Genomic DNA, 25,420 nt, shown 5'->3' with positions numbered 1-25,420 from the left:
ACACAGTAAAAGCAACAATGGGCCAAAAGTTGTGATTCAAAATTTCATAGTTGTAAAGGTGTTATATTAGAACAGGTGAGAGCAGCTAAACTTATCATCAAAGATGACCGCCACAATGAGAGAGAGAGAGAGAGGCGGGACGAGCTGCAGCTGAGGGTCAAAGGTCAGATTTGAACCCAGGCGGCCTTCTCTGTATTTATTCTACCTGATGAGCCACTGCCTGAGCAAACTTCAGGTAATTGGAGTTTCATTTTACATTCTTGTCAATCACACAGTGTCATCAGAGCGCCCCCCCCCCCCCCTTACCCTAACTCCTTACCTTTTAAATATTATCGTTTTATATTGTGTTTCCATTTGATCTTAGTTTTTTAGATCTGTTTCTGATTCTTATATCATTTTACGCCTTCCCCCTGCTGCTCCATCCAACTGGACGATCGGCTGTTCAGTGACGGTCAAAGTCCTGATTCCATTAAAAACAGTCCCAAACTGCACGCATCATTGTAGAGTTCGATAAGAACGGAGCAGACTGACAAAAAGCTCATGTGACCGCGCTCTGATTACACGCACGCACCCGCACTACAAAATGGTTTCTACTTTAAAAAGAAAAATAAGAACGGAGGCATCACCGGTGTTGTCAAGTCAAAGCTGGAAGAGCTCCAGCTCAACATTTCACTGTTTTTGTACAAGTCTGCTTTTGTTCAAAATACCTGAATACAGCTTTATACCTTTTGCTGTTTCATCCGTTTTGCTAAAGTGAAGGCTTCTCATTCATGAATAACAAACCAAAGTCTGAACTTCAAACCTCTGACATTTTCCTTCAGTCCTGGAGAAACGAAGGCTGTTTGCACTTCGCCCCTTTTGGGCAATTGTGAATTCAGATAAACAATATGTTGGGTTTTGTATCACAGGAAGACGTGCCGGTTTTGTAATATTTTCTCCACGATAACTCAAAGATATAGCTGAAATCCTTTTTCTTGCAGATGCAAACTGGAGGGATGTGCAAATGTAACAAATTTTATTCCCCGTCGAAGCCCACAGACGCCTCTGAATCCAGATACGGATCATTTGGCAAAAACAAACAGCAGGTTTTGAATATGACACAACAACACTGGCGCGGAAATAAGGGCCCAGAAAGTCTGCTGTGTTTCCAACCATTGGTTTTAGGAGGTCTCGTCCTCATAAAGGCGGCTTCCAAATGAACTGTGTGTGGACGGCCCATTACTTCAGCCTCTTGGATCATTCCTAAGTGCTAATAAAGAGCATCTCTAATCAGATTCCCAATAAAGTCAGTGAAGACCAGGGGAGTTCAAATCTGCCCCGGCAAAGTCAAACAACACAATGATCCACCAAAGAAGAAGAAAGCAAGAGTCGGCCGGTTTTCTCACAGGAATGTGTTGATTAAATCTTTTGGTTTTCTTCTGATGGCCGTAACGTTCGTACTGTCACTTAAATTACACGGACAGACAGAAGGGGATTCATTACGATGCGTGAATGAAGTCATACGTCCTTATTTATAGGGAGAAAATGGCATCATTCTAATTCGGAGACGTAGCAGATGTGTGTCGGGCTGGCAGCAAAGAGATTTATTTAATTACCTCAGTCTGCTTCCCTGGAAGAGAAACAAAATGACTCAGTGCTGCTTTCTCTGCATAGTTTTAGAGGCTGAAGTGGATTTAGGAGGAAAAAGGATAGTTAATAATAAATATCCTGGTTACGTCTCAGCCGAGCCGCCACACACGTCTTTTTAGAGACTGGAATCATTTTCCTCAAGTTTCCTGGATGAACCCAAACAAAACAAACTTTATAATTTCTTCTCGTCTGCCATGCTACGGCTGATGTTTAGGTGAAAATATTATCTGATCAAGCTTCCTTAAATCTGTATTCTGTATAATGGTTGAATTGAAGTGTATAGGAAAATGTCCCTCCTTCTCCCTGACTTATTAGCTGGGTAAATGTTTTCCTGATGAGTTTATGGTCGACCATTTATAGTAAATTTAGTGTTCAAGAACTTCCACAAACAAGCTAACATCAAATCCACCTATACTGATTTAAAGGACTGTGCAAAATCCACTTTAGATGTTTAGATGCCACAAGAGGATGGATGAAGATAACAAGAATGAAGTAATCCATCAAGTAAGTCCCCAAACAGAAATTTCTGCTTGTTATTTCAGCAACAGTGGAGATGTAGCTGATCTTCATCTATCAGTTAACTGATCAGCAGTCAGTGATCCCATTCTCACGCTTTATTTCGTCTTCAGATGTCTTTTCTCCAAACAGAGAATATTTAAGTTCCACTCAGACATGATTTATCTCCAGTTTGGACAATTTCGGATTTTTGTGGCTGTTTGCATGCTCGAGAATCTGCAGATTTCAGACGTGCACCCTCTGTAATGCCTCCATTGTAGGTGTAAACAGAAAGGCTAACTCTGACGGGTTGTGCAGAGTTTGAGAGGAGAGGTCACTTCCTGTCCTGCTGCATCGGAAATACCAGCCGTGCAGCCTCCGAAGCAGCGCTCAGATCAGACCACAAACACATTCACGTATAAAGTAAACTCGGCCACGTACACGCCCCAGAGCAAACACGCAAACTGCAGCGAACATGCAGCAGGGCGAAGCTCGTGGAGAGTAAACACAACACATCACATCTCCACCGACTGTAGCTGCACGCACATACACACACTCAGGCACACAAAGTCCCATCCGCTGGGAGTATTGTTGGATTCTTCCTCCTCTGACGCCTGTGAGGCTCATGTTTGGGAAAAGGAAACGCAGTCTTGTGTAACCTTTATACACAGAAGAGACAGAGAGAGTCTTTTTGTTGGCAGCGCCAGAGGTCCTGCCCCCAGCTCGGCTTTAATCCTCATTTCTACAGTCGACATCTCGTCAGCTCCAGAGACTGGAGGCCTTTCTCCTGCATGACTTTGGGAGGAGCGTTTGGCCGCTTGCAGATGAATACATTAAGTTTGAGTGCAATCAAAACACTCCGGAGAGAAATGCAAAGGCCGGGAGGTTCTTTTTAAATAGTTTTCTGTTTCACCAGAAGCCTGGAGCCGACGAGAGTTTCCTGCGTTTATTGAATCAAGAATAGGCGATACGGCTGTGTGATGTCAAAGGCGTCAGTTGTGGTTGTTGTAAACAAAGAAGATTATCCAGAAACTGCAGTTTATACTGAGTCTGGGCTATTTGATGTCCGTATTCTGGTGAAAGATGTACCCAAACTTAAAAGTCCACTCTGAAGGTGGACCTCCACTTGGTCTTTCATTTGAGTTTTATTTTAGTAGCTTTGTAGTTGAAGAATTTTAATTTTTTTTTTTTAGAAACGAATTTATGCGGTTGAACATCAAAATGTCACACCTTTACCACTCATGCATGCCTGTTGGTACCTTCGTGGTTTCTCTGCCTTTCCCATGAGTCCCTCTGTCAGACACCTCCATCTGTATTTTCTCAGGCTCTGTTGGTGCCAAATGTCCCAAATGTTTCCATGAATCGCAGACGTTGTAAAATATAATCACAAAGCGAGCATCGGACCTGATAGAGGGGGAAGCTGCTGGCCGGTCTGTTCAGAACAGCTGCTGCTCGATCATTCACAAACGCACACAAACACAAGTCCTCGTTCTTCTGTCTTTGTCAGGAAGGTCATTGACGTCACTTCAATTCTGACTCTCACCCTGAGACCAAGTCTGAACCCAAAGTGGCCTTTAAAGGTAGGACAAAACAAAATGTCCTCTGTCAGGAAAATACTTTCCTTGTTATTTAGCATTTACAAGCACACACAAATTATAATGTGCTTATCATAATTAAATGGAGCTAATTAGATTCATTACGTCAGTATTATTCTTTTGATTGCAGTAAAATGTGGGAAGAACTCGTTGTTGAGGAACTACATCGCGTGCTTGCTGGGTTTCTTTTGACGTTTAAAGCAACTAAATCGTGAATCTGAAGTGGCCTTTCCTCTGAAAACTTCCTTTTACTCTTTTCTATCACTTTCTCCTCTTCCTCTTTGCAGACAGTGGAAAAGTCCATTAGCTGTTTACATACTCCCACTTTCTCCTCCTGCACTTGTGAATTAATGGAGCGGATCGTGCCGACCGCTCACTTCTCCTTTCCCATCCTCTTCTCCGAGGGAGTTATTCACATTTAAAAGCCCATAATCAAACACCTACGCCTTAAATGGAAGGCCATTAATGCTAATGGCATACCTTGGACTGAGCCGAGATGAAACCTTTAAGAACTACACACTGTCGGGGGGGACACTCCAACTTGCTCGATTCGAATACGTCTTCCATTTCATCTGAGGTGATGAGGAGGTCACAGATTGGAGCTGGTGGAAAGTTTTCAATCTCAAAGTGGGGAGAAGTTCATCTTGTTAATTTCCTCTCTTGTCTCTTTGCAAATTTAGCCTCTGAGTGTCGTGATGTGGGGCCTGAGCAGAGGAGGGTATTGATTTGTATTGTCATTTCACTCTCAGAGCAGCCAATTGTGAGGGGGAAGTTGTGTAGTGGGGGGCGGGGGGTTACAAATTGCCGGGTTCGAAGCTGCCCTGTGGAAATCCGTAGTCACTGCTGTGGGAAACCATCATTTCCTCCCAGGGACGGCCGACTGCACTCACCCTTTGCAGATCAAATTTCTAATTTCAAATTTTTTTAGCAGCTTGTCCGTGATTTCTTCCACATCTGAAGTGATTTCAGCCCCCCACCCTCCTCCAACACTCCCACCCCTCAGGCAGGCAGGCAGGCGCTCCAGTGTCTGAAGTGTTTCCCTTTGGGTTATTTTTAGGACATCCCCCTCCTGGAGCTCAGATGGTCCGGTCTGGGCCAGAGGAAGGGGAGTGGCAGGGGAGAGGGGAAATCTCCAACAATGACTTCATTAACACGGTGCCCAACATGAGCAGCACAACTGGACTTCACTGCTCCGACACCACACTGGATATGTGACTTCTCCTTTTGGATTTAAACGTTTAAAAGTCTCTGTTTCTATCTGCACCTACATCAAATCTAAAGGCTGACATGGAAGTCTGCTAAAGTCCAAACCATCTGAGACCTCAGACCTGAGAAGCATGTTGATCACAAGTGAGTCCACGTTCAGTTAAATCTCTGCTGTAATGTTTTATGACGGATGAGGAAAAATGGGATTCTCATGATCTCCCTCTTTTCTTTTTGATGACGATTGATAAATGATGTTTGATGGCATCCATTAAGTTGATGCGATGCCAATTAGCCTATTGAGTCGTTATTAATGAGGACCTAATTGAGCCTTGATTAGAGCGGGTATGGATTCTGAACAGCTGCTGTGTTGGGGGAGATCAAACGTATTCTTTCAGTAAATACAGTAAGAGCGGCGAAGATCGACATGCACTTGGCTCGTTCTCGTTCTGTGACGCAAAAAAAGAATAAAAAAAAGGAATTTGAAGCATCCTGGTATCGACTGAGAGTTCTTTATCGTTTGAAAGTCGTGGGCCTGAAGCGCGATTTTGAACTCTGGCAGAATAAAAGCTTTTTCTCTGGCAGGAAGAGCGTAGGACTCGCTCTGAATGTGTGTGGGTTACTTTTCAAATTTGGCATATAAGACAGAACCAATCACCTGCCAAATACAACAGCAGAAACTCCAACTTTGTTGAATAAATTTGTGTGCCTTAAACTTTAGAAATACACACGTGTGTGTAGATATCCACCTCTGGATATTGAGCAACCTAATTTGAAAGCATTTATTCATCGTTTGAATGATTGACAGATGAAACACTTTCAGATTTCAGCTTCCCAAATGTGAACATTTCATGCTTTTCTCTGTTTTATGTCATTTAAAAAATTATTCAGTCACCTGAATGCTGATTTTGGCTATTTATAGTTTATATTTCATAGTAAATATGATATTTAGGTTAGGAAGGTTTAGGGTTAAAAAATATCAGTCAGTGAGACACAAATAAGACTTTTTTACGTTCAATAGATTGTATTTTTAGTGACTCGTACATAAATTCAATGAAAAAAAAAACCTTTATGGAACCACTTCATCTTAATAGTACATGAGTGGACTTTTGGCCTTCATAAACAGCTTAACTTTGGTGATTCTCCCTCAGCCCCACGCTCATCATGAGCTCTAAAGACGTTTGTTTCTCCTGAAGGGTTAATGAGCTGCAGTTCGTTCTACCTAAAAGCACAAATGGTCCATCATGAAAAATTTAAAACGTCCCCCACCGGGAGAAATTAAACTTTCAGATTGTAGAGGTGAGATATTTACATTGTTGGTGTTTTTTGTTTTTTTCTTTTCTTTTCTGAATTATTTAGCAACGCTTGATTAATAGCATCAAGTTGTTCTTGTTTTGTGCTTTAAAGTTACCTGAGAAAGTTGTGGGGAGAAAACATGACCATCACATTTTTACTTTCAAAGATAACAAAACAAATTAACATTAGAATAATTTTTAAATCATTTAAATCTGTTCTTCACCAAAATACAGAGGAAGCTTCTCATGCTAATGCTAGCTGATGTAATTTTACTAACATGTAGCTCTGCAAGTTGACCAAAGGAAAATAAAACTTGTTCAAACCGCAAACCAGCTTTAAGTCTTTGAAGAAAAATATAGCATAACATTATTAACATTATTATGCTACTGTGGCTAATGTAGCGTCTGTAAACTTCCTTTTTTTTAATACTTAGATATATAACATGGAGGGCAAGTTGAGAAAACCGACAGCTCAGATCTGGCCATTTATTATGAAAGTGCCAGCTAATCTTAAAGGTGCTGTTTGGAGGTTAAAGCTACAGTTAGCATCAATAGCTGCTTGCTTATCACTCCAGCTAAGAGTGGGTTCAGTTTGTTTGTCTGTTTGTTAGTTTTGCATTTAAAATAAAGGAAGTTCTAGCTGCGACTTACGGTGAGCTGCTATCACTTTGAATATGTTTCTACTCACCTTGAGTCTTACTAAACACAAATGCTAACCCTCAGCTTCAGTCTCCACCCTGAAACTAGTGAGCTGAAGGAAACCTTCAGCTGTAGTCACCACAGATGGATAATACTGTGATTTCTTTCCCAGTTTAGTTGCTGTGCTTTTCCAGCTGAACACTAACCTGGTTTTAGAAAACTTTCTGAATAAAATGATGCCAGTTAAATCATCCGAAAGGCGACCACAGTCAACTGCTGAGTCATTTCGTCCGTTTCCTTACTGATGACGTCTGAATTGGAGCTTTCCTGCAGCCAGATTAGTAAAGCAGAACTTATCTGTGAGTCTCTTTCCTAAAAGTTCAGATAATTTGGGCTGAACAAACTTTTTCTTGGCCCAATCCTCAGCAGCTGTTGACAGATGACCTGAGATAGGAAGAGCGGAGTAGCTGAAGTGCTCCGAGATGAAAGAAAATGCCAAAACCTTGGTCTCGCTCTGTGTTTGGCCTGGCCTGCTGACAGCTGGTTTGCTGTGCGTCAGAATGTCGCTGGTCCGTCTCATGTCTGTTTCTACAAAATGCTCCTAAAGTCCGTCCAGTTTGCCTCAGGCTAACCTGAGTGTGATCTGTCGGTTCCTTCCACTGGCACCGTGACGCACCGGGACTGTTGTTAGCAACGGAGGGCAACAGTGTTCAGGAATTATTACAGTGAAGCAAGCGATGAGCTAATGCAGCTCTACAGCCAGCTGAGGGCGAGGCCGTACTCTGTGTGTGTGTGTGTGTGTGTGTGTGTGTGTGTGTGTGTGTGTGTGTGTGTGTGTGTGAGAGACCTGGTCCTATGAAATTTGATGAAAACGCTGAAATCAATTCAAATTCTTTGTGTCGCAGCTAAACCAAAAAAAAAAAAAAAAACCTTGTTGAGTCACTTAAACAAAAAGCTCAAAGCAGAACCAGAACTGTTTGGCTGGAATGTAAATGGACAAGAAGCATTTATATATGATAAGCAGCTCATATTGATGCTGATTTTAAGTGTAAAAGGAAAGTTTAACATTGATAAAAGCCCTCAAACTTTGCTTCCCCTCCGTTTAAAATGTTCTAATTAAATGACTTTAGTAGTTTGATTCAGCAGAAATGTTTTTCTTTCGAATCCGTAAGTTTGCAGACACGTTCAGGCCTTCTGCGGTTCAGAGTTTCGCTCCTGTTCACGTCTTTGCTCGGTGGTGGACGTGAAGCTGTGTGTTACAGTTAGAGTGAAGATGAACTGCACCTTCGGTTCACTTTTCTACGTGACCAACAGGTTGATGTTTCACCTTCCCGTTTCCTCGCTGATGGCTCTCCGTCGGGCGTTTTCTCGTAGCTGTGGAGTTTCTCCGGCTGATCCCGGTCTGCTCGGGTCAAGCTGGGTGACCCGTCGCTCATTTAAAGTCGTCACTTCAGTCAAATTCATCACCGTGTTCGGCCTCATGCTAGATTGCAGTTTTATTTATTCCACTGGGCCGTTTGAGATGGTGAGGAAACTGCAATGACTTTGGATTCATTCGGCTACCAGCCCGGCCCTGTATTGTCTTTTTTTGCCCTTCCATTATTTGGTCTGAGTCTCTGTAGCCTTTTTTCCGAGTGCTTAATGAAATCTGTCCACTCTTGTGTTTGTCTTGGAAAAAAAAGAGAAAGAAATGGCAGCATTTGCAGCACAAACCCAAAAAACTCTCATCATCTGCAGGAATCAAAAGTTATTGGACCTTATGTAATCCCAAGTATGTTTAACCCTTTAACGCCGAAGATTCTAACATTCCACCTGGACCTTTTGTTTATTTTGTCCTGTCAGTGAGCGCTTTTTAGGCCGCTGTTCCCTCCGGTGGACAGGAAGACAGGTAGTTTTGAGGGCTGACCTCTGATCTTCACAGAAGGTCTCAGGCCTCCTCCTGAACTGCAACCAGAGCGGCTCCAGAAAGCCTCCAGAAACCGACATTATTATATTATTATTGATGATAAATCATAACTTAAATCAACTTTAGCCATTTAAACCATTTGATGCAGATGAACATAAACACCCAAACACAAACGGTCCACCGAGCACGTAACCCCCGCTCCCCCACCAACCGTGCCCCGTTCCTCCCAGCATCCAGGTCCAGCGCAGTCCGGCTTCCTGGCACTCACAGGGTGGAGCGGCCCAATCGCACATCCACATCTCTTATCGGTGCCCCGAGGGGCCAAATCACAACTTCCTCAGAGACAAAGTGATTTGGAAAAGGGAAGAGGCTGCTGCCAGCTGCGGTCCGGCTCAGACCCGGACTGATACCATCACTTACGTAAATGCAGAGAGGCCCCCGAATGTGGCGGCTGAAGTCAGAGGCTAGATTGTTGGCCATTGTTGGCCATGATGGATCCAAAGTGTTCACTTCTGTAACGACATCAGGTATTTATTGGGTCTTTGTTGTTTCCCGAAGAAGACTGATTTAATTAAGTCAGTTGTCCTTCAAACTGGACCAGCATTTCATTCCTTAACACTTTTTTTGTGAGGCCTTTGTTGTCAGATAATTACATATCCGACAGTTCTGATGTCACTTTGCTCGTTTGCAGACCTTCAAAGAGCAAAAAGATTTCACTAAAACTAAATGATCCAAAGCGGAAGATGAAATAACTTTTCCACATTTAGTTTGCATTGAAATCATTTTGATAACAGAAAGAAAACTGCTGACACTAATAACCCCAAAAATAAGGAACAACAACAGGATAATATTGTGTTCAAAGTGTGTGCTTTGAGGGTTATTCATGCTATCATGTTTTACAACACAGAAAACTACAAATTAAAGCTAGAAAAGTCAGAAAGCGTTCAGCGTTTATGCACCAACATCCAGAACCAGTAAAAACCTGCAGAGATGTTTCCGTTAAGTCGGCAGGTCTCTGACGGGGAAGAATCCCTCGCTCTGTTTGAACCTCCCGTCGTCTCCTGACATGGACGGAGTCTCCCGTAGAGAAATGTGGGATTCAAATATTTGCTCATTTTCCCTCCGAACTTGTTGATATGCAGCTGGATGTTCGAGCGCTCGTAGGTGAAGGTCGCTCGGTAAACACGGGCACGCTGTGTGACGTTTACTGATCGTGACTTCTCTGACTTCTGCGTTTCAAGGTCTAAATTTCTAATTTGTCCTGGTTGGAGGAAGAAAAAAAATCAACTTTTCTTTTCTTTGGATCTATTGACTCCCCTGCTTTGAACACAGTCCAACGCTTCCAGCTAAACTGTAATCCATTTTTATCCACAGCTGCCCTCCAGTGAATTCTGTACTCAGATAATTCTGTTAACAACAATTATTCTGTTTCCCTGCTCAGATGTTTCCTGCAGGCGTTAACCTCTCTGAGCTCTGCTGCCTCTGATATTGGGCCTTTTAAAGTGGAGAGCTGGTTTAAATGGCAGGATGCTTTTTAACCTCTGACCCCCACGAAGTTGTGAACTGGGAGGTTAAACCCAGTAGTTGAAGAAGGCGGCAGGATTTCTTTGCTTAAAGTTCAGGGCTCTGCCTCACATCCCTCTCTGGATTTTCAGAAGCCAGTCCGCCGGTCTTCAAACGTACTTGATTCTTTTTCTGTCGCAGATGTCACATCGCCATGGTGACGCCGGAGTGCGGGATCGGCGCTCTGATGTTTAACCAGCAGCTGAATGTTCATTCCTCCGAGTTTAACGTCCTCCGCCTGGCTTCCTGACTTTTGGTCAATTCCTTTTTCAGGTTTTTCTTTCTGTCATTCTGAAGAAACACACAGTGTTTACATATCTCGGCCATCTGCTTTGTGTCATCCCAACCCCCCCTCGCCCCCAGGATAAGTTTCCATCCTGCTGTCAAGTGAATATCAGGCCAACTTTTGAGAAGTTTAAACGTGAATTAAGCATCCCTCATTCGTCTGAGATGAATGAATAAACACACAACAGAGAAACAGACAAGGAAGCGTTTGAAGAACCGATCGGTCACGGTCAAACTGCTGCTGTTGTTCTTTAGCGGCAGCTACTGTTGGCCTTATTTAACGCCGTCTTAATATGAAAACAAGAAATGCCCTTGGCGATATTCTACCCACGACGGGCCTCTTCTGCACGCAGAGAAAGAAAGTTTAACATTTCAGGGAGGGCTGGACAAATATTTTGAGACCCGTCAGAAAAATCCACTTCCTCTTTCTGAGCTCTGCAGCCCGACTTCAGTTGCTGCTGAATTTTAATGTCCTGAATCTACAAAACTCCTTTTTATGCTTCAGTGCTCCATATTTTGTTTTGTTTTCCTCCATCCAGCCTTTTTGAAAACTGCTTCTTCGTGTATCCACTGCACTAGAACAAGCGTGAGTTCATCCTGTGTGAAGCACGTCTTTAAAGGTGCTATTAGTAAGGTTTGCTGTCGCTACATAGCCAACGCTGGCGTCAAGATAAGTTAACTTACCAGCTGTTGTTTTGAACTCTATGGATAATTTTCATGGGCCACTTTTTGCGTAAAGGAATTTGAACTAAATTGATACAGAAATTTAACGTACAACTTTTCAAAACCATCATGTTTGTGGAAATCGGAGCCTGTGTTCCCCATGGCAACGAGCGAGGGACACAGTTGCTAGGATACATGCTGGCAGTTTTGGTGATGCCCAACCAGCCAGGGTGTGCCGCAGTCACTCATTATGTTGTTTTAAACAACCAAACAGGTTTCTGTCAGACACTGAATTTGGGTTTGGAAATGAAGCAAAATACATTTAAAGATTTAGACAAAATCAATCTGCAGGAACGGTCTGAACCAAACTGTCCGTCATGGTTGTAATGTGGCGGGAAAATAAGCTTTTATGTAAGCTTTTATATGCAACCTGGAATAAATTACAACAATATATTTATATTATATATTCTTATTTATATGTTCCACATAAATACAAAAGTCTTATTATATTTTAATAAACTGGGTTAGGGTTAGGGTTAGGGTTAGGGTTAGGGATCCAAAGTCGGAGAAACTTTTCCCACAATGTGCAGATTGTATAGAAAGTACAAAAAACGTCACATGTATGTTGATTAATATATCATAAAAACGTACATCTTTACATCAAACATAAATCCAGAGATGGGTAACGTGATGGTAAGATAAGTGATGTCTTTGGTCCTGTCGTAGGGAGTCATTCAAATCAAACACATACACTGTGTGTGTTTGTGTTCAAAGTAAAAACCCCCTTTTTCATCAGCTTCACTCTGAAATGTTAAAACTGAGGAGGGGCAGATGGATCGAAGATGAAGAGGAGACGACATGAAAAAAGCCTCTCTTCCTGTCAGCCAATTAGCAGTAATTAAAATGGCCTCTTTGGCCTCAAAGATAATTAAAAGCCTGAATTCTTTTTCTTTTCTTCTCTTTTTTTTTTACACAAATGCAAATTTAATTAAACTCCATAAACAGGCGACTGATGAAGTGCAAATATTTGGCCTCTCGAAGTGGCCGGAGCATGAAATGACTTTTAATTGAATCAAATTCTGTTTTCCTTCTCTCTGTTTGCAGAGATCGAAGCCAAGGAGGCCCGTGATTGGCTGCGAGCGGCCGGATTCCCTCAGTATGTGCAGTTATTCAAAGGTAAACACCAAGCTTTGTGTGTCCGTCAGCCTGCAGAGTCCGAGCTGTTGTCATCCGTCTGTTTGTGTGTCAGACTGCAGGTCCGTGGACATCGAGCGGGCGAAGGCCGACCACCGCTTCCTGGATAAGGACGCCATTGATTCGCTCTGCAGGTAACTCGTCCTCCACGACGGGCAGTGAACGCAGCACACATGCGTGAGCTTGTCGTGTTAGATTAGACCTTTAACGTGGTCAAGTCCAGCTGACCTGGAATCGAACCTGAGTCTAGTGGGTTTGTTTTATACCCCAGCTCAACAGCTCCACACATTACTGACTCCAAACCTCATTTAAATTAAATCATTTTGAATGTCAGAAATACAGATAATCGGAAAATAATTGAATTTCACTTGAAATAACAGAAGAAGAAGAGGAGGAGGCTAATTTCTCCTGCTGGTCCAGAGTTCTGGTCTCAAAGGCCACAGCTGGAGTTCAAAACCCAAAAACGTATAAAAAAAAGAGATAATGCCGTTTATAGAAAGTCTCAATCATGCACAAACCTCCACGTGATGATGATAATAATCATAGGACGGGGTTACTAACCGCCATGCTTCTTTCTTCTTCTCCTGCTTCCTGTCACAGGAGGTTAAGCACTTTAAACAAATGTTTGGAAATGAGGCTGGAACTGCGACGATCCAAACGGCGGGTGAGTGTTGACACGCCATGAAGTGTGCCTTGAAAACATCAGATGTTTCCAACAGATGATCAGGGTTAGTTAGTGTTAGGTCATTTAAAATTTAAATTCAATTGTTATTTATTTCGGTTCATTTCATACTTTTGCCACGTTATTTCCATTTAACGCCTCAAAGTAGAAACAGTAAAAACAAAAGTTCATTACAGCAGCTTCTCGAATGTGTCATCAACTTAGATATTGAAGAATACCCTCTTACCCTTCAAAATAAAAGACTGGAGACATTATAATACTGACCTTTAACTTTGTAAAAACATTTTGATGTTTGAAATCAATAAAAATAAAATAATTATTTAATCCAACAAACAAACGACTCCATATGAAACCTGTTTGTTTAAATGATGGAAAACACTTCTGTGTGTTTGTTTGAGAGGCTGGTTGTGTTCGCAGACTGTGTTGATGTTGTGTTGTTGTTGTTTCCTGTAGGGGGGGGCCAGTGATGAGGAGGACCTGTGCGCCATCAGCCCCCTCTGGACCTTTGACCGGTCTTCCCGCCAGTGGAGGCGCCTGGACTCCGCGGCTCAGGTGCTCTGTTTGGGCGACGCCCCCGTGGGCGTGTCTCTGTGTGACGTCAGCGAACGCCATGATCTCCACTCCAGCCGCAGCTCCAGCAGCACCGACAGCGAAGGCCAGGACGGACCCCAGAAGGGCCGCAGGGAGGCCGCCGAAGACCGGGAGACCAGCAGGAGCTCCTCCTGCTGCTCCCCCTCCCCGGACACCTCCCTCAGCGGACCCCCCTCCCCCGGAGAGAGCGGCGGGGGCTCCCCCTCCACCGTCAGCCTGGAGACCGAAGGCCGCCACCCGGACAAACCGCCCAGGAGGAAGTCCGGCAGCCTGCTGAAGAGGATGGAGAACCTGAGGCTGAGATCTGGACCCACCCGGACCCGCCACCTTATCAGTGGACCGGTCCTGATCCAGGAGGAGGAGGGGCTGGAGAGGCTGCACTGCCCATCAAGGTGAGGACCAGGACCAGGACCAGGACCAGGATCAGAATCAGGGCCAGGACCAGGATCAGGATCAGGATCAGAATTAGGGCCAGGACCGGGATCAGGATCAGGGCCAGGACCAGGATCAGAATCAGAATCAGGGCCAGGACCAGGATCAGGATCAGGATCAGGATCAGAATTAGGGCCAGGACCGGGATCAGGATCAGGGCTATGGGAAAATGTCCCTCCTCCTCCTCAGTAAACGTTTTCCTGATGAGTTTATGGTCTCAGTCTGAAATACAACATTTTTTAGATGAAGATAAGCCAATCAGAAGAGAGCCTCAGATCATCTCTTCCGATTGGCTGACTGACCTTTTGCTCCCAGATAGAGGCCTGAAAAAGGAAATACGAAACTACACTGAGAAGGTTTTTCTTTCTTAAACCACAAATATATCTTCTTATGGACATTAACCCTTTTGTCTCTGATCTCAGGCTGGACGTCCCCAGTCGTCCCGACAGGCGGACGTCCTCCTCGCCGTCAACTCCTCACACCATCAGCAGCAGCAGCAGCAGCAGCAGTAACAGCCAATCAGAGAGCAGCAGCACCGTCAGCACGCCCAGCCCAATCACCCGCGTCAGGAGCAACTGCAAACGCTCCAACAGCGGCGCCGGGGTCGGCGGTGGACCGCGTTACAACCAGAACCACACAGAGGTCAGTCCAGAAGGTCTGATCCAATGATGACGTCATATGACGCAGCAGTTCCATCTGAGAAACACCTGAGAGGGATGTGAAGAGTTTCTGTTTTTTTCTGTTAGTGACAGACTGTTGCTTCGTCACTTTGGCCTGTCGGTGTAAGAGTCTGTGACACGGAACATTAAAGCGCAGCGTACAGTGAACGCATCAGAAACAGCCTTAAAAGCAGCCGTTAGGACTTCATGAACTTTGTGATCTCACAGCGAAGCAGTCAGCTCCCCCTGAGAGAGATGTACAAATAAATCTTCTTCATGATCTCAACCAGAAAAGTATAGTTCACTTCTACTCTGTATTTGTTTTACATCTTGTTTTTGTTTATTTTCCCGTAAAGGATTACAGCAACCAGGTCAACAACAACAACAGCAACAGCAGCAGCAGCAGCAGCCATGAGACTCAGATCTTCCACATCCCCCACGGACACAAACCGGGGACCTTCCCCACCTCCTTGGCGCACAAACACCCCCTCCTGTCGCCCGTCATCGACGACTCCTCCGTCAACTGGAGGACCGGGAGCTTCCACGGCTGCCGGGGGCGGAGTAGCTGCCGCCGCGGTGTGTCATCACTGGCCTCCGGCAACCAGGAGCCACCGGACTCGTCTTCCTGCGGCCCCAGCACGCTCGCCGTGCTGGATCATCGGTTGAGCATCTACGACAACGTGCCCAACAGCCAGCAGCTGTCAGGAAGTGAAGGAGGCGGCAGCGGGCGCAACGTAGAACGGATGGGGGAGGAGTCTCAGGTAGGCCCACGGCCTTCTTTCACTCTGTTGTAAATGTATTTTCTTTTCAGGGATTTTTTTCTCCTTCTTTACAAATTAGATAACCTGTGAGCCACGATTACAGGTCAAAGGGGGAAATTAAAGGTCCACAAGGGTCAAAGGTCATGATGGCTGATCAGAGGTTTTTTTTTTTTTTTAATTTAAGTTCGTCCACAGAAACCAAAATTCAATCACTTCGACCAGAAAAGATCAAAGTAACCGCGTCCTGCCTGGAAAGTTTTCGCTGTCTCACACGTGATTTTTCTGTCTCTCAGGTGAGTCGGCTGCTGGCGAACGAGGATGTCTTCTCCGCTCTGGACAGCGTCTTGGAGACAATCAGCAACCTCCAACAGATGGTCTCTGCCTGGTCAGAGAACCTGTCCGAGGACGACCGTCAGAGAGGCTCCTCCTCCTCGTCTTCGTCTTCCTCCACCCGGGACTCCCCGGCCCACTGCCCCTCGGCTGCCTCCCTCTGCCCGTCCTCCCCCAGCCACATTCACCTGGAGATGCAGCATCCAGAGGCGGAGGAGGCGGAGGAGGAGGAGAGCTGTGAGAAGGCACCAGCGAACAGGAAGGAGGTGAAGTCCAGATCACCGCAGCCGAGGAGCAGGTGAGAGAGTCAGGAGAACAAGAGGAATGAAAACTGAACATTCATATATCAGAACAAATATAATTTAAAGTGCTGGTTAAGAATAACTCAAAGTTATGAGAACGATAATTCAAAATCCAGTCTGACAAATAAAACCCATTTACAGTGAAAGCAGCTCTGGACATTTGGAAGTGTAAGCAGGACACTAAAGGGGCTTTTATTCCCAAAGAAAGACTGAAGTTATTGGGAAGCACTTAAGATGAAGTGTTGTGTAGTTTAGATTGCTTTTTTTTAATAATGCTGCTCTAATAACTGTTAGTTGTTGCACATTTGTTCTCAGATATGAGCAATAAAAAGTTATGAAGCTTCTTCTTCGGTGTAAAAAGCAGCCACATCATCACTGTTCGCTGCTGCAGGTTGCTCTTTAATATAAACACACAATTATGTGTATTTATATGAACTGTTCGCACACCCTGGTTCATCAAAATGATCAGAGGCATTAATACTGTATAATTTAAATGCAGATGAAGGATTCATCTTAATTATTAGTTGGCTTCTAAAGCTCAAACTGCTTCATTTCAAATCTGACAGTGCTAAAGCTTCGTGTTTAACATCTGAATATTTTTATTTTTGAAATGTAAATATTGTGGGTGACAATACCAAAGAGAAGATCGATAAAAATCAGAAATATTAACGAGGATCAATCAGGCGTCCAATAATTTAGCCATATTTCCTGAGTGGATTTAATGTGTGCGGCTGAATACTCAGCAGACTGGCCTGTTTGGCAAACATCACATTCAACAGGGTTTGAACTCACTGCTCTTTGTGAACGTCTGTTTCAGATGATAAACTCTTTGGATCCAGGCAGCAAACGACTTTCAGACAAACGCTCCACATTAGGAGGGAAAACGGTTGAATGGATAAAAAAGAAAAAGTGAAGCACATTAGAATCTTCCGTCAGTCAGCACTTTAATAGATCTGTTTGTTGGAGGCGTCTAAACAGATCAGAAGAGTTTGATGGTTTCTGAATGAATTCATTGACAAGCAGCGCTCAGATGAACCGTCCGTATTCACATCGGTGTGTTGCGCTCAAACGTCCCGGTTGTGTGTCGTCCAGCAGGGTGAGCCAGCAGCCACACTGGTGCAGCGAGCAGAGCCTGCCCCCCCGGCCGCCCGGCGGTCCGGGGGTGGACAACCAGACCGTCTCCCAGTTCCTGCTGCTGCAGAAGCTCTCGCTGCTGAAGCTCACCGCTCTGATGGACAGATACTCCCCGTCCAGCAAGCAGGGCTGGAACTGGTAAGAACTGTTGTGCGTTTGTGTGTCTCTGTTTTGAAGGATGAAAATCATAGTGAAGGCTCAGCAGAGGTTGAGCTGCAGAAACAAAACAACGGTGCTCTGCGATTATTTTCCTCCTGGAGAAAAACCTCTTCAAGGAAAGGAGGGCAGGTTGGGGGGTAATTCATTCATTGTTCATGAACTTTAAAAGGTGTACCTTAAATAAAAAAGAGCTCCAGCAGCAAACCATGAGGGCCGCCTTCTTTAATAAACCGACTGAAGCTTGCCGGATGTTTTCGCTCATTATCGACACACATCGATTTAACGAGATCACCGTTTTGCTTTTTTAAATTCTTTTCAGAATAAGCTCTACAGCAAAATGGAGCCAAATTCATTTTTAAGAGAAAGGTAACATTGATATTATATATTCTGCCCGTTTACGCTGCGGATGATTTGTGTTCTTATTGTGCTCCATGTAAACACACAACCTGCTAGTTTTATGCTTTGCTAGAAAAACCAATTAGATTTTTTGCCAAGCGTGTTCCACTCAGAGAGGTCAGGCCACGCAGCGAACAGAAAACCATCCTAATGAAATTATCCTTCGTGGATATTTTCGGATTTAATTTTCAAACGCCTGCTCTGCAGCAGCAGCAGCTTCCTGTTTTTTTTAGGATTTCAAACTGCACCGTTTGACAGTCAGACTTCAGTGAGCCCCGATGAAAGCGAGGGAACGTTCAGCTTCTGACGGGAAAAAAGGAGAGAAAGGCCGACGCTCGCTGGACAGAGCCGGAGTTTGGAAAGAGCACAAAGTGTGAAGTGCAAATGATCTTTTTGTGAACAGTGTCCTCGCCTCAACACGATGACGACAACGTCCTCGTCCTCTGGCTGAGCGGCAGGTCGAGTCTCAATTTAAGACCTACAGCTGGTTTTTCTGACAGACACACTTAAAAGTTTAATAAATAACGTGATCACGAGCTAACTGAGTTCATGTACGGTGGCTGTGAAGGACAAATGGGGAAACAACAGAAACACAAAAGACAATCAACGTGGAAAAACACAAACACAACAGTGATCTGAATTATAATCTGTTCTTTTGGCTGAAAAGGTCATTTTCATATTTTTTATCTACAAGGAAAAAGAAACGGAGAATCCGGATCTCTTGTATTTGGAAAGGAAATAAAAAAGAACTCAATCAGTGATGTCGTTTCAGAAACGTGAACAAGCTTTCCGTTTTCCTGCAGTGTTGATTTGAGCACGTCTGAGCGATCACTGGGGATTTATGTAATCAGAAAATGTTTATTTGGCTCTTCCTTCAAAAGAAACCAGATCCAGCAGCAGCCAAATGGAGCGTTACAAATTCCCAAGATGTTTGTGGAAAAAAAAAAAGAAAAAAAAAAGCACTTTTTGAGCAAACATCCATCTCCAGAACTTTCCCCTCCGTGACAGTCGCCTGAAATAAAACATCAGCCGAGCAGATTCTGAAAGTCTGTCTCCTGCAGGACGGTTCCTAAACCTCGGAGGAAGACCAAGGTGACGGACACGAAGGACCGGCGGGTGTTCGGGGTTCCTCTGCTCCTCAACGTCCAGCAGACGGGAGAGCCGCTTCCTCCCAGCATCCTCCGGGCCCTGGTCTACCTGAAGACCGAATGTCTGGACCAGGTGAAGACTAAAAAAACAACACAACAACACACAATTAAGCCCCAACATCCAAACTTCTTCAACTTATCTGTCGTGTTTTCTCTCAGGTGGGACTTTTCCGGAAGTCCGGGGTGAAGTCTCGGATCCAGAACCTCCGTGAGCTGGTGGAGTCCGACCCCGACGGCGTCTCGTACGGCGGCCAGCCCGCCTTCGACGTCGCCGACATGGTGAAGCAGTACTTCCGAGACCTGCCGGAACCGATCTTCACCAGCAGGCTCTGCGAGTCCTTCCTCCACATTTACCAATGTGAGCAGCTCGAGCACCCAGAAAACAAACGGCAACCTTTGATGTTTGATTGTTAAAGTGTCGTCTTTATTTCATGGAAACACAACTTTTTTCTTTTTGCTCTTCTAAAACAACTCACTAAAAATGTGTTAGGATTGGTGTGAATATTAGTGTGTCTCCTAACACACAAACAAAAGGCGAGTTTTTAGAATTAGCCTCCATCTTAGCTGAAGAACGGGTAGGAATGTTGAGGACTTATTTGCTTGGAGGCTTTTTGATCTCTCAGCGACGTCACGAAAAATCTCTGGTTTCTTTGCCGTCTGTAGATTTTCCCAAAGATCAGCAGCTGGTGGCGGCCCAGGCGGCCATCTTGCTGCTTCCTGACGAGAACAGGGAGGCGCTGCGGATGCTGCTCCTCTTCCTGCGGGACGTGGTGGCCTGCGTGGACGAGAACCAGATGACGCCGACCAACATCGCCGTCTGCCTGGCGCCGTCGCTCTTCCACCTCAACACCCTGAAGAGGGACGCCAACGCGGCCAGGTGAGTTTCACGTAACAGCCGCTTCGATGTCAGACTCCGGTTCAGCTTGGCTTCCTGGTCATCCGGATGTGTGTGTGCGTTAGTCGCTATCCGCCACTCGCTGCCATTAAGGTGCCACGCAAACATATTTTTCTTCCTCCTTTTGTTGCTTCAGTGGACGTTTCGTTTCCAGAGTTTCCAGTTTCACACATGACATCAGCTCTGGATCAGACCCAGCTGCCCCCCCAACACACACACACACACACATTTGTGTGTGTGTGTTATGAAACGCTGTCAGCACAGTTTACTCAACGACCGCATTACATAACTTCTACCAATCTGCATCTGGCCTCGGCTCAACTCCCCGATCTGACAGATAGTTTCTGGCAGCTTGTTTGGACAGGAAGTCCAAAAAAAAAAACGGTTGGGGGGAATTAGAGACGGGTCAGATAACCGCAGAGGACAGTAACGCTTCTACAGCTGCTGGTTTGGATCATTACGATATCAACTTAATTATTTGGGGACGCTCCGTCCCATCAGCCATTAATCCGAGCTCCAAGTTTGAATTAAAGGGGACGTTCAGGAACAGAAAGGACAGCTTAGTCTGTCTCACCTGCCTCAAGTACAACGGCTGTCTCAGATACTGAAGAACGGGGCCGTCCCTCCTTTGTCGTGCTGCAGTGGCAGCGATGCTGTTCGGCTCCTCTTTGAGGGTGAACATGATTCTAAAACAACAGATATCAAATATAATCGTCAGGAAATCAGCTTCTAGCTGCAGTAATTCTGATTCCTGTCAGCGGACGCTGAATTTATTCGGTTCTCTCGTGTGAAGTTCCAGAAAATAATCAAAGGTTTCGTCAAAATGCACCTGATGATTCTGCTAATTAGAGGAAACAAAAGAGCTGAACTTGTTGTGGTGTTGTTGTTGCTGCAGGTCCAATCACAGGAAGTACAGCTTGGGCTGCCCGGATCAGCGGGACCTGAGTGAGAACCTGGCAGCCACTCAGGGTTTGGCCAACATGATCACCGAAGCCGAGAGCCTCTTCCAGGTCCAGAAACCAGATCAGGTTTTCATGTTCTGCTGTCGGGAACCGGGTTTGTAACGCTCTTCTCTGCAGCTTCCAGAGTTCTGGCCCGGACAGAGTCTCAGTCCGACCAGCCCCAACGAGGACTCCTTGTCTGAAGAAGGGTGGAGCCCTGCGTCCCCCGGCCTGGGTGGGGGTGAGGAGGAGCAGCAGCAGGAGGACAGACGGACCAAACTGCAGCAGATCACCCAGCAGCTGCTGAAGGAGGCCAGAGAGAAGAGCCGAGGCTGGGAGAGCCAGCCGGCGCCGGAGCACCTGGAGCTGGCCTTCAAAAAGGTTCCTGATCCTGAGGAAGGCATGATGAAAAGAGAAAATATAGGAAGAAGGAGGGAAAATACCACACTATATAAAAAACAGTAAAAAAAATAATGACCGTGAACTTATAAAACCAGAATACGACCAATTATTGAGACGGAGATAAAGAAAAAATAATGAGGGGGTTTTTTTAGGGCGGTTGTCCAATAAAGAAGTGATGAAAAAGAACATAAAAAGAAGTAAAAGAGACATTCAGACTTTTTTAAGAGTCTGTTTTATACAGAGCCGAGCAGAGACGGGACAGACGTCCACGTGAACTGAGACAGACCTGTGAAAAGACATCTTTTATATTTATGGTCGCAGCTTTTAGTTTCAAGTTTTTAAATGATGTTGAGTTCAGGACTCAGGACTCGGTCATGGTGATATAAGCTCCCAACCGTCCTTCTCCTCGTGTCTTCAGATGGACGACGGCTGCCCGCTGTGGATGTGGCGAGCCTCGGCGGAGGTGGACGCCCCCCAGAAGGAGCTGCTGCACCGGCTGCTGAGGGAGCCGGAGCTGTGGGAGGGAAGCCTGCGCCGGGCCGCCGTCATCCAGACCTTGTCCAAGGACAGCGAAGTCTACCAGTACCTCCTACAGAGCCGAGGCCACGGCCTGGACTCCCGGCCCCCCCAGGAGCACCTGCTGCTGAGGTAAGAGGCAAGGCGAGCCCCAGGCTTCCAGCAGGCCTCTGGGTCTCCTGAGGACGCAGGAGGCGGGCGTGTCGGTCGGTTCATGTTAGCAAACAACCGAAAACTGTCCCTATAGTCACTTCCTGAAACAGCTTCGAGCTGCCTTTTCCCTCTGTGAGGCGGATTAATCCACATTAGGTGTTTTGGTCCGAGAACCCTGAAGGCTTTTATCCTCAGTAGAGACCCCAGACCTGATTCACGAAGCTTCGGCATCTGTTGTGATCATTTATCTTTAATGCACATATTCGTCTTCGTGGACGTAACTTTTGTTTCAGGACATTTCAGGATTTTACTGCCGTCTCTGAGTAAGCTGGTCTGGTTTTGTTCCCCCCCCCCCCTCCCGGTTTAGGACCTGGCAGGCCGACCCGTCCTCCGGTCCCCTGTACGTCTCATCTGTATCCACCGAGCAACCCGAAGTCCTGATGGAGGGGATCCGGGCTCAGGTCCACTCGTGTCTCTACCTGCTAGAGCCCACAGGAACCAGGAAGACGCGGCTGACGCACCTCTGTCGAACCGACACCAGGTGAGGACAGACACCCCCCTTATTAAAGAACAAGGTGCTTTAAGATGAGACGGGAGTGAAAACAGGGAAGTGAGACCGTGAGAAGAATATTGAGAGAAATATTGACCTCTTTGACCTCTGCGGCGCCATTACAGCCGCCCTGTAGGTGAGCGTTGAAGCCCTTTTCAGGAGAAGCTGCGTTTTCTGCAGCTGACGTGATCCATTTGTCTCAGCTGATTAAACCAAACGAACCTCGATGCCACGAAAACAGGTGGCAGCCAGCGCTGGCACGGCGGCCTGGGCTCTGCCATCAACACACTGGAGGGGCTTTTTTCTTTTTAAGCCCCGCCCCACCCCGACCATGAGCAGGAAAAGACTGTAGGTTTGGTGATTTATAACAGAGGCATCCTCGAAAAACTGACTTAGATACGAGTAAAAAATGTGACATCAGCAGTAGAAGGAGGGAAGGAAACCTTCCTAAAAGCTTTCATTTGTACAGTATCTTCTAATCTGAATGTTTCTCACTTAGAAAATAAAAAAATATGCTAGAACAAGTTTGTGAAACTGTGTTTTACGTTCAGTTTTCGTTGTGTATTGAAGCTGAAATCAGTTTGATGTGATGGTGACGAAGGAAAAGACCCAAAATGAGAGCTCGCTCTTTGTTTCCGCGTCGCTTCTTCTCTTCTTTAATTTCCTCTCCCGACAGCGCTCCGGCTGATCGTCCGTCAGCGTCTCGCCGCCTTATTTGCTGTGACGTTAATTTTAAGTGCTTGTTAGATCTCGAGGCAAAACAACAGATCCACAGCAGGAAGGTCAACCAGCTCTTTACAGTACAGGCCTGAAAACGATCCTATCGCCCGCAGAGGAAATGAAATACGTTCGTCAGACAGGAAGTTCAGTTTGGACTGAATGTGCAGAGAAAAATCCAGTTAAAGGGCCGCACGGGCCAAAGTTAGACATTATGGATATCAACCCTTCAAAATAAAAGCCTGGCCCTGTTAACATATGGGATGTTTATGTTGAAAAGTTTGAACTTTTCTTCTTCCTCAGGGGTCGCTCTCAGGAATGGCACTGCAAAGTGAGCGGACATCTTCTGGTTTCCAGCCTTCAGTCCATCAGGGACTCCTTCAGTCCGGGCTACAAAGAGACCAAGATCTGAGGGCAGCAGAAGCTGAGGCTTTGGATGAAGTTCATTGGACTGCCGGCTGAGGACCAGGATGCAGCGGGCAGACAGGGTGACCTCCGGCGAGGATTTTTCATCTCTTCTTTTGGAGCCCCTCTCTGCTTTTTTTTTTTTTTTTTTTAAAGCAACCTTGTGGATTTCCAGCAGCGATTGTTGAACGCTTCACAATAAGAAACACAACTGACGTTGACGAGCCGCGGCCTGATGTGACCTCTGGTCAGGATGAGGCGAGTGGACAGTGAAGGAGGAAAAGTATTTCCTGTATCTGCAGCAGGGAGGAAACACATGGCAGAAAAAAGAGACAGGAAACAGGCTTTTCAGCTTCGACAGAGAAAAGAGAAAACCGTGCTGCATCAAACCTGCAACCAGAAACAAAGGGAGACACGGCGCCGCGTTGACAAACAGAACTGAACTCAAATCCAGCCGCCCTCCGTTTAGACGAGGCCGGATCCAGCCGTGACGAGGAATTAGCACGCCGCCTGCCCTTTTTTTGTTTTTGTCGGTGTGAATTCGACGCGCTCTGCAACAAAACGCACGAGTGAGACAGTAGAAAGGCGGCCGATATCTACCTCTCCACAGGACGGCTCCACGGTTGCATGACTTTGAAGAAGCGCGTCAAAGTTGTGAATTGATGGAGGCCTCACTGCACGGCGGGAGGACGACGACGGCTTCCTTTTCATGACTGTGCGTTGGAAGCTGTGACGGATGCCCGAGCAGAACTTCGAAGGTTTTGTATTTATTCTTCCGTGATGTCTCGGGGCGTCGCTTCATTTCCAACGTTAATGTTGATTTAATCCATCACATTTCAGATTATTTAATGTTTATCTAAAGACAAATTTCTTATATAACAGATACGTTTATTTAATTTTGAGCTTTCAGAAAATCTTATTTTGTGCGTGTATGTGTGTGAAATCTAAATTTATCAGTTGCCAAACACCTAATTAAAGCGTTTATTTTGCTCAGACTGTTTCCTGTTGTTTTTCCCAGTGACTGTGCCCCCCCCCGGCTCCTCGTCTCTGCCAAACAGATTACTGACTGTAATTTGTGAGGAAGCCGTGGAGGGGGGGGGCAGCAGCCAGTGTGAGGATGAGGAGCCACACTGTGCCTCTGAAACACAAGAGATTAATAACGCCCACCGCCGACGCCACGACTCCCACTTGTGTGTGATTTGCTTAAGACTGATTTGCATGACTTATCGATTCATCTCCGAGATCGACTAAAATCACTCAGCGGCAAATTGTGAGGTGAAAATACTTCCTGTGGCGAGGACGATGTACCGCCATCTAAACAGGATTTGAAGAAAGTGGAATTAATTTATGCAAATTAGAAAGAACAGAAGCACATCAAAGAGCCTGCAGGCAGCTTTAATTCCTACAAGTCTGTTCTTCCCATATGCTGCGAAAACAGCGTGAACTGAACTCGGGATGAATTTGAGGTCAAAGGTCAAAGCCACATAGTCTTATGTAAACGTTTGACTCCCGCCGCTCGTCTTTCTGTTTCTGGTCATTATTCAACGCAACGCAACGCCGCCATCTTTGTTTCCTGAAACCAGGTGAGGCTGAGGAAGACTGAAGTTTGCACACTTTTACAGGAAAAACGAAGAAGGCTTTCACTTTCCGGAGTCTCTCCGGAGCTCCACGTTTGTTTAACACTTTGGGTCGTTTTCCTCGGATCCATTTTGGAGCAGGTCCAAATCTGTGGACCGGTGAAGACCTCTTCTGTTTGTTTCTGCATCAGGACCCCCCCCCC

General features: G+C 45.6%; 1 protein-coding gene across 3 annotated transcripts; it reads left to right on the top strand.

Annotated features, from left to right (window-relative positions):
• Positions 1-4,772: 4,772 nt before the first annotated feature.
• LOC115054223 (rho GTPase-activating protein 7) lies at positions 4,773-24,633 on the top strand. 3 transcript variants are annotated; one of them, XM_029519319.1, is made up of 17 exons: positions 4,783-5,069; positions 12,378-12,449; positions 12,523-12,601; positions 13,068-13,131; positions 13,603-14,132; positions 14,595-14,814; positions 15,188-15,592; positions 15,886-16,220; positions 17,320-17,496; positions 18,975-19,134; positions 19,221-19,419; positions 19,725-19,938; positions 20,852-20,966; positions 21,036-21,278; positions 21,718-21,947; positions 22,336-22,509; positions 23,539-24,633. In XM_029519319.1, the coding sequence occupies exons 1-17, from the start codon at positions 5,057-5,059 to the stop codon at positions 23,645-23,647; spliced, it is 3,339 nt and encodes a 1,112-aa protein (XP_029375179.1). In that variant the 5' UTR covers positions 4,783-5,056; the 3' UTR covers positions 23,648-24,633. The 3 variants fall into 3 exon arrangements, with proteins under 3 accessions (XP_029375180.1, XP_029375179.1, XP_029375178.1); XM_029519318.1 differs by having other exon boundaries at positions 4,784-5,069; positions 17,317-17,496; XM_029519320.1 differs by lacking the exons at positions 21,718-21,947; positions 22,336-22,509; positions 23,539-24,633 and having other exon boundaries at positions 4,773-5,069; positions 17,317-17,496; positions 21,036-21,711.
• The last annotated feature ends 787 nt before the right edge of the window (positions 24,634-25,420 follow it).

Source organism: Echeneis naucrates, chromosome 14 (genome assembly GCF_900963305.1).
Source record: "Echeneis naucrates chromosome 14, fEcheNa1.1, whole genome shotgun sequence".
NCBI lineage: Eukaryota > Metazoa > Chordata > Actinopteri > Carangiformes > Echeneidae > Echeneis > Echeneis naucrates.
The sequence above is the reverse complement of the archived record's forward strand: the minus strand, read 5'-3'. Positions and strand labels throughout refer to the sequence as shown.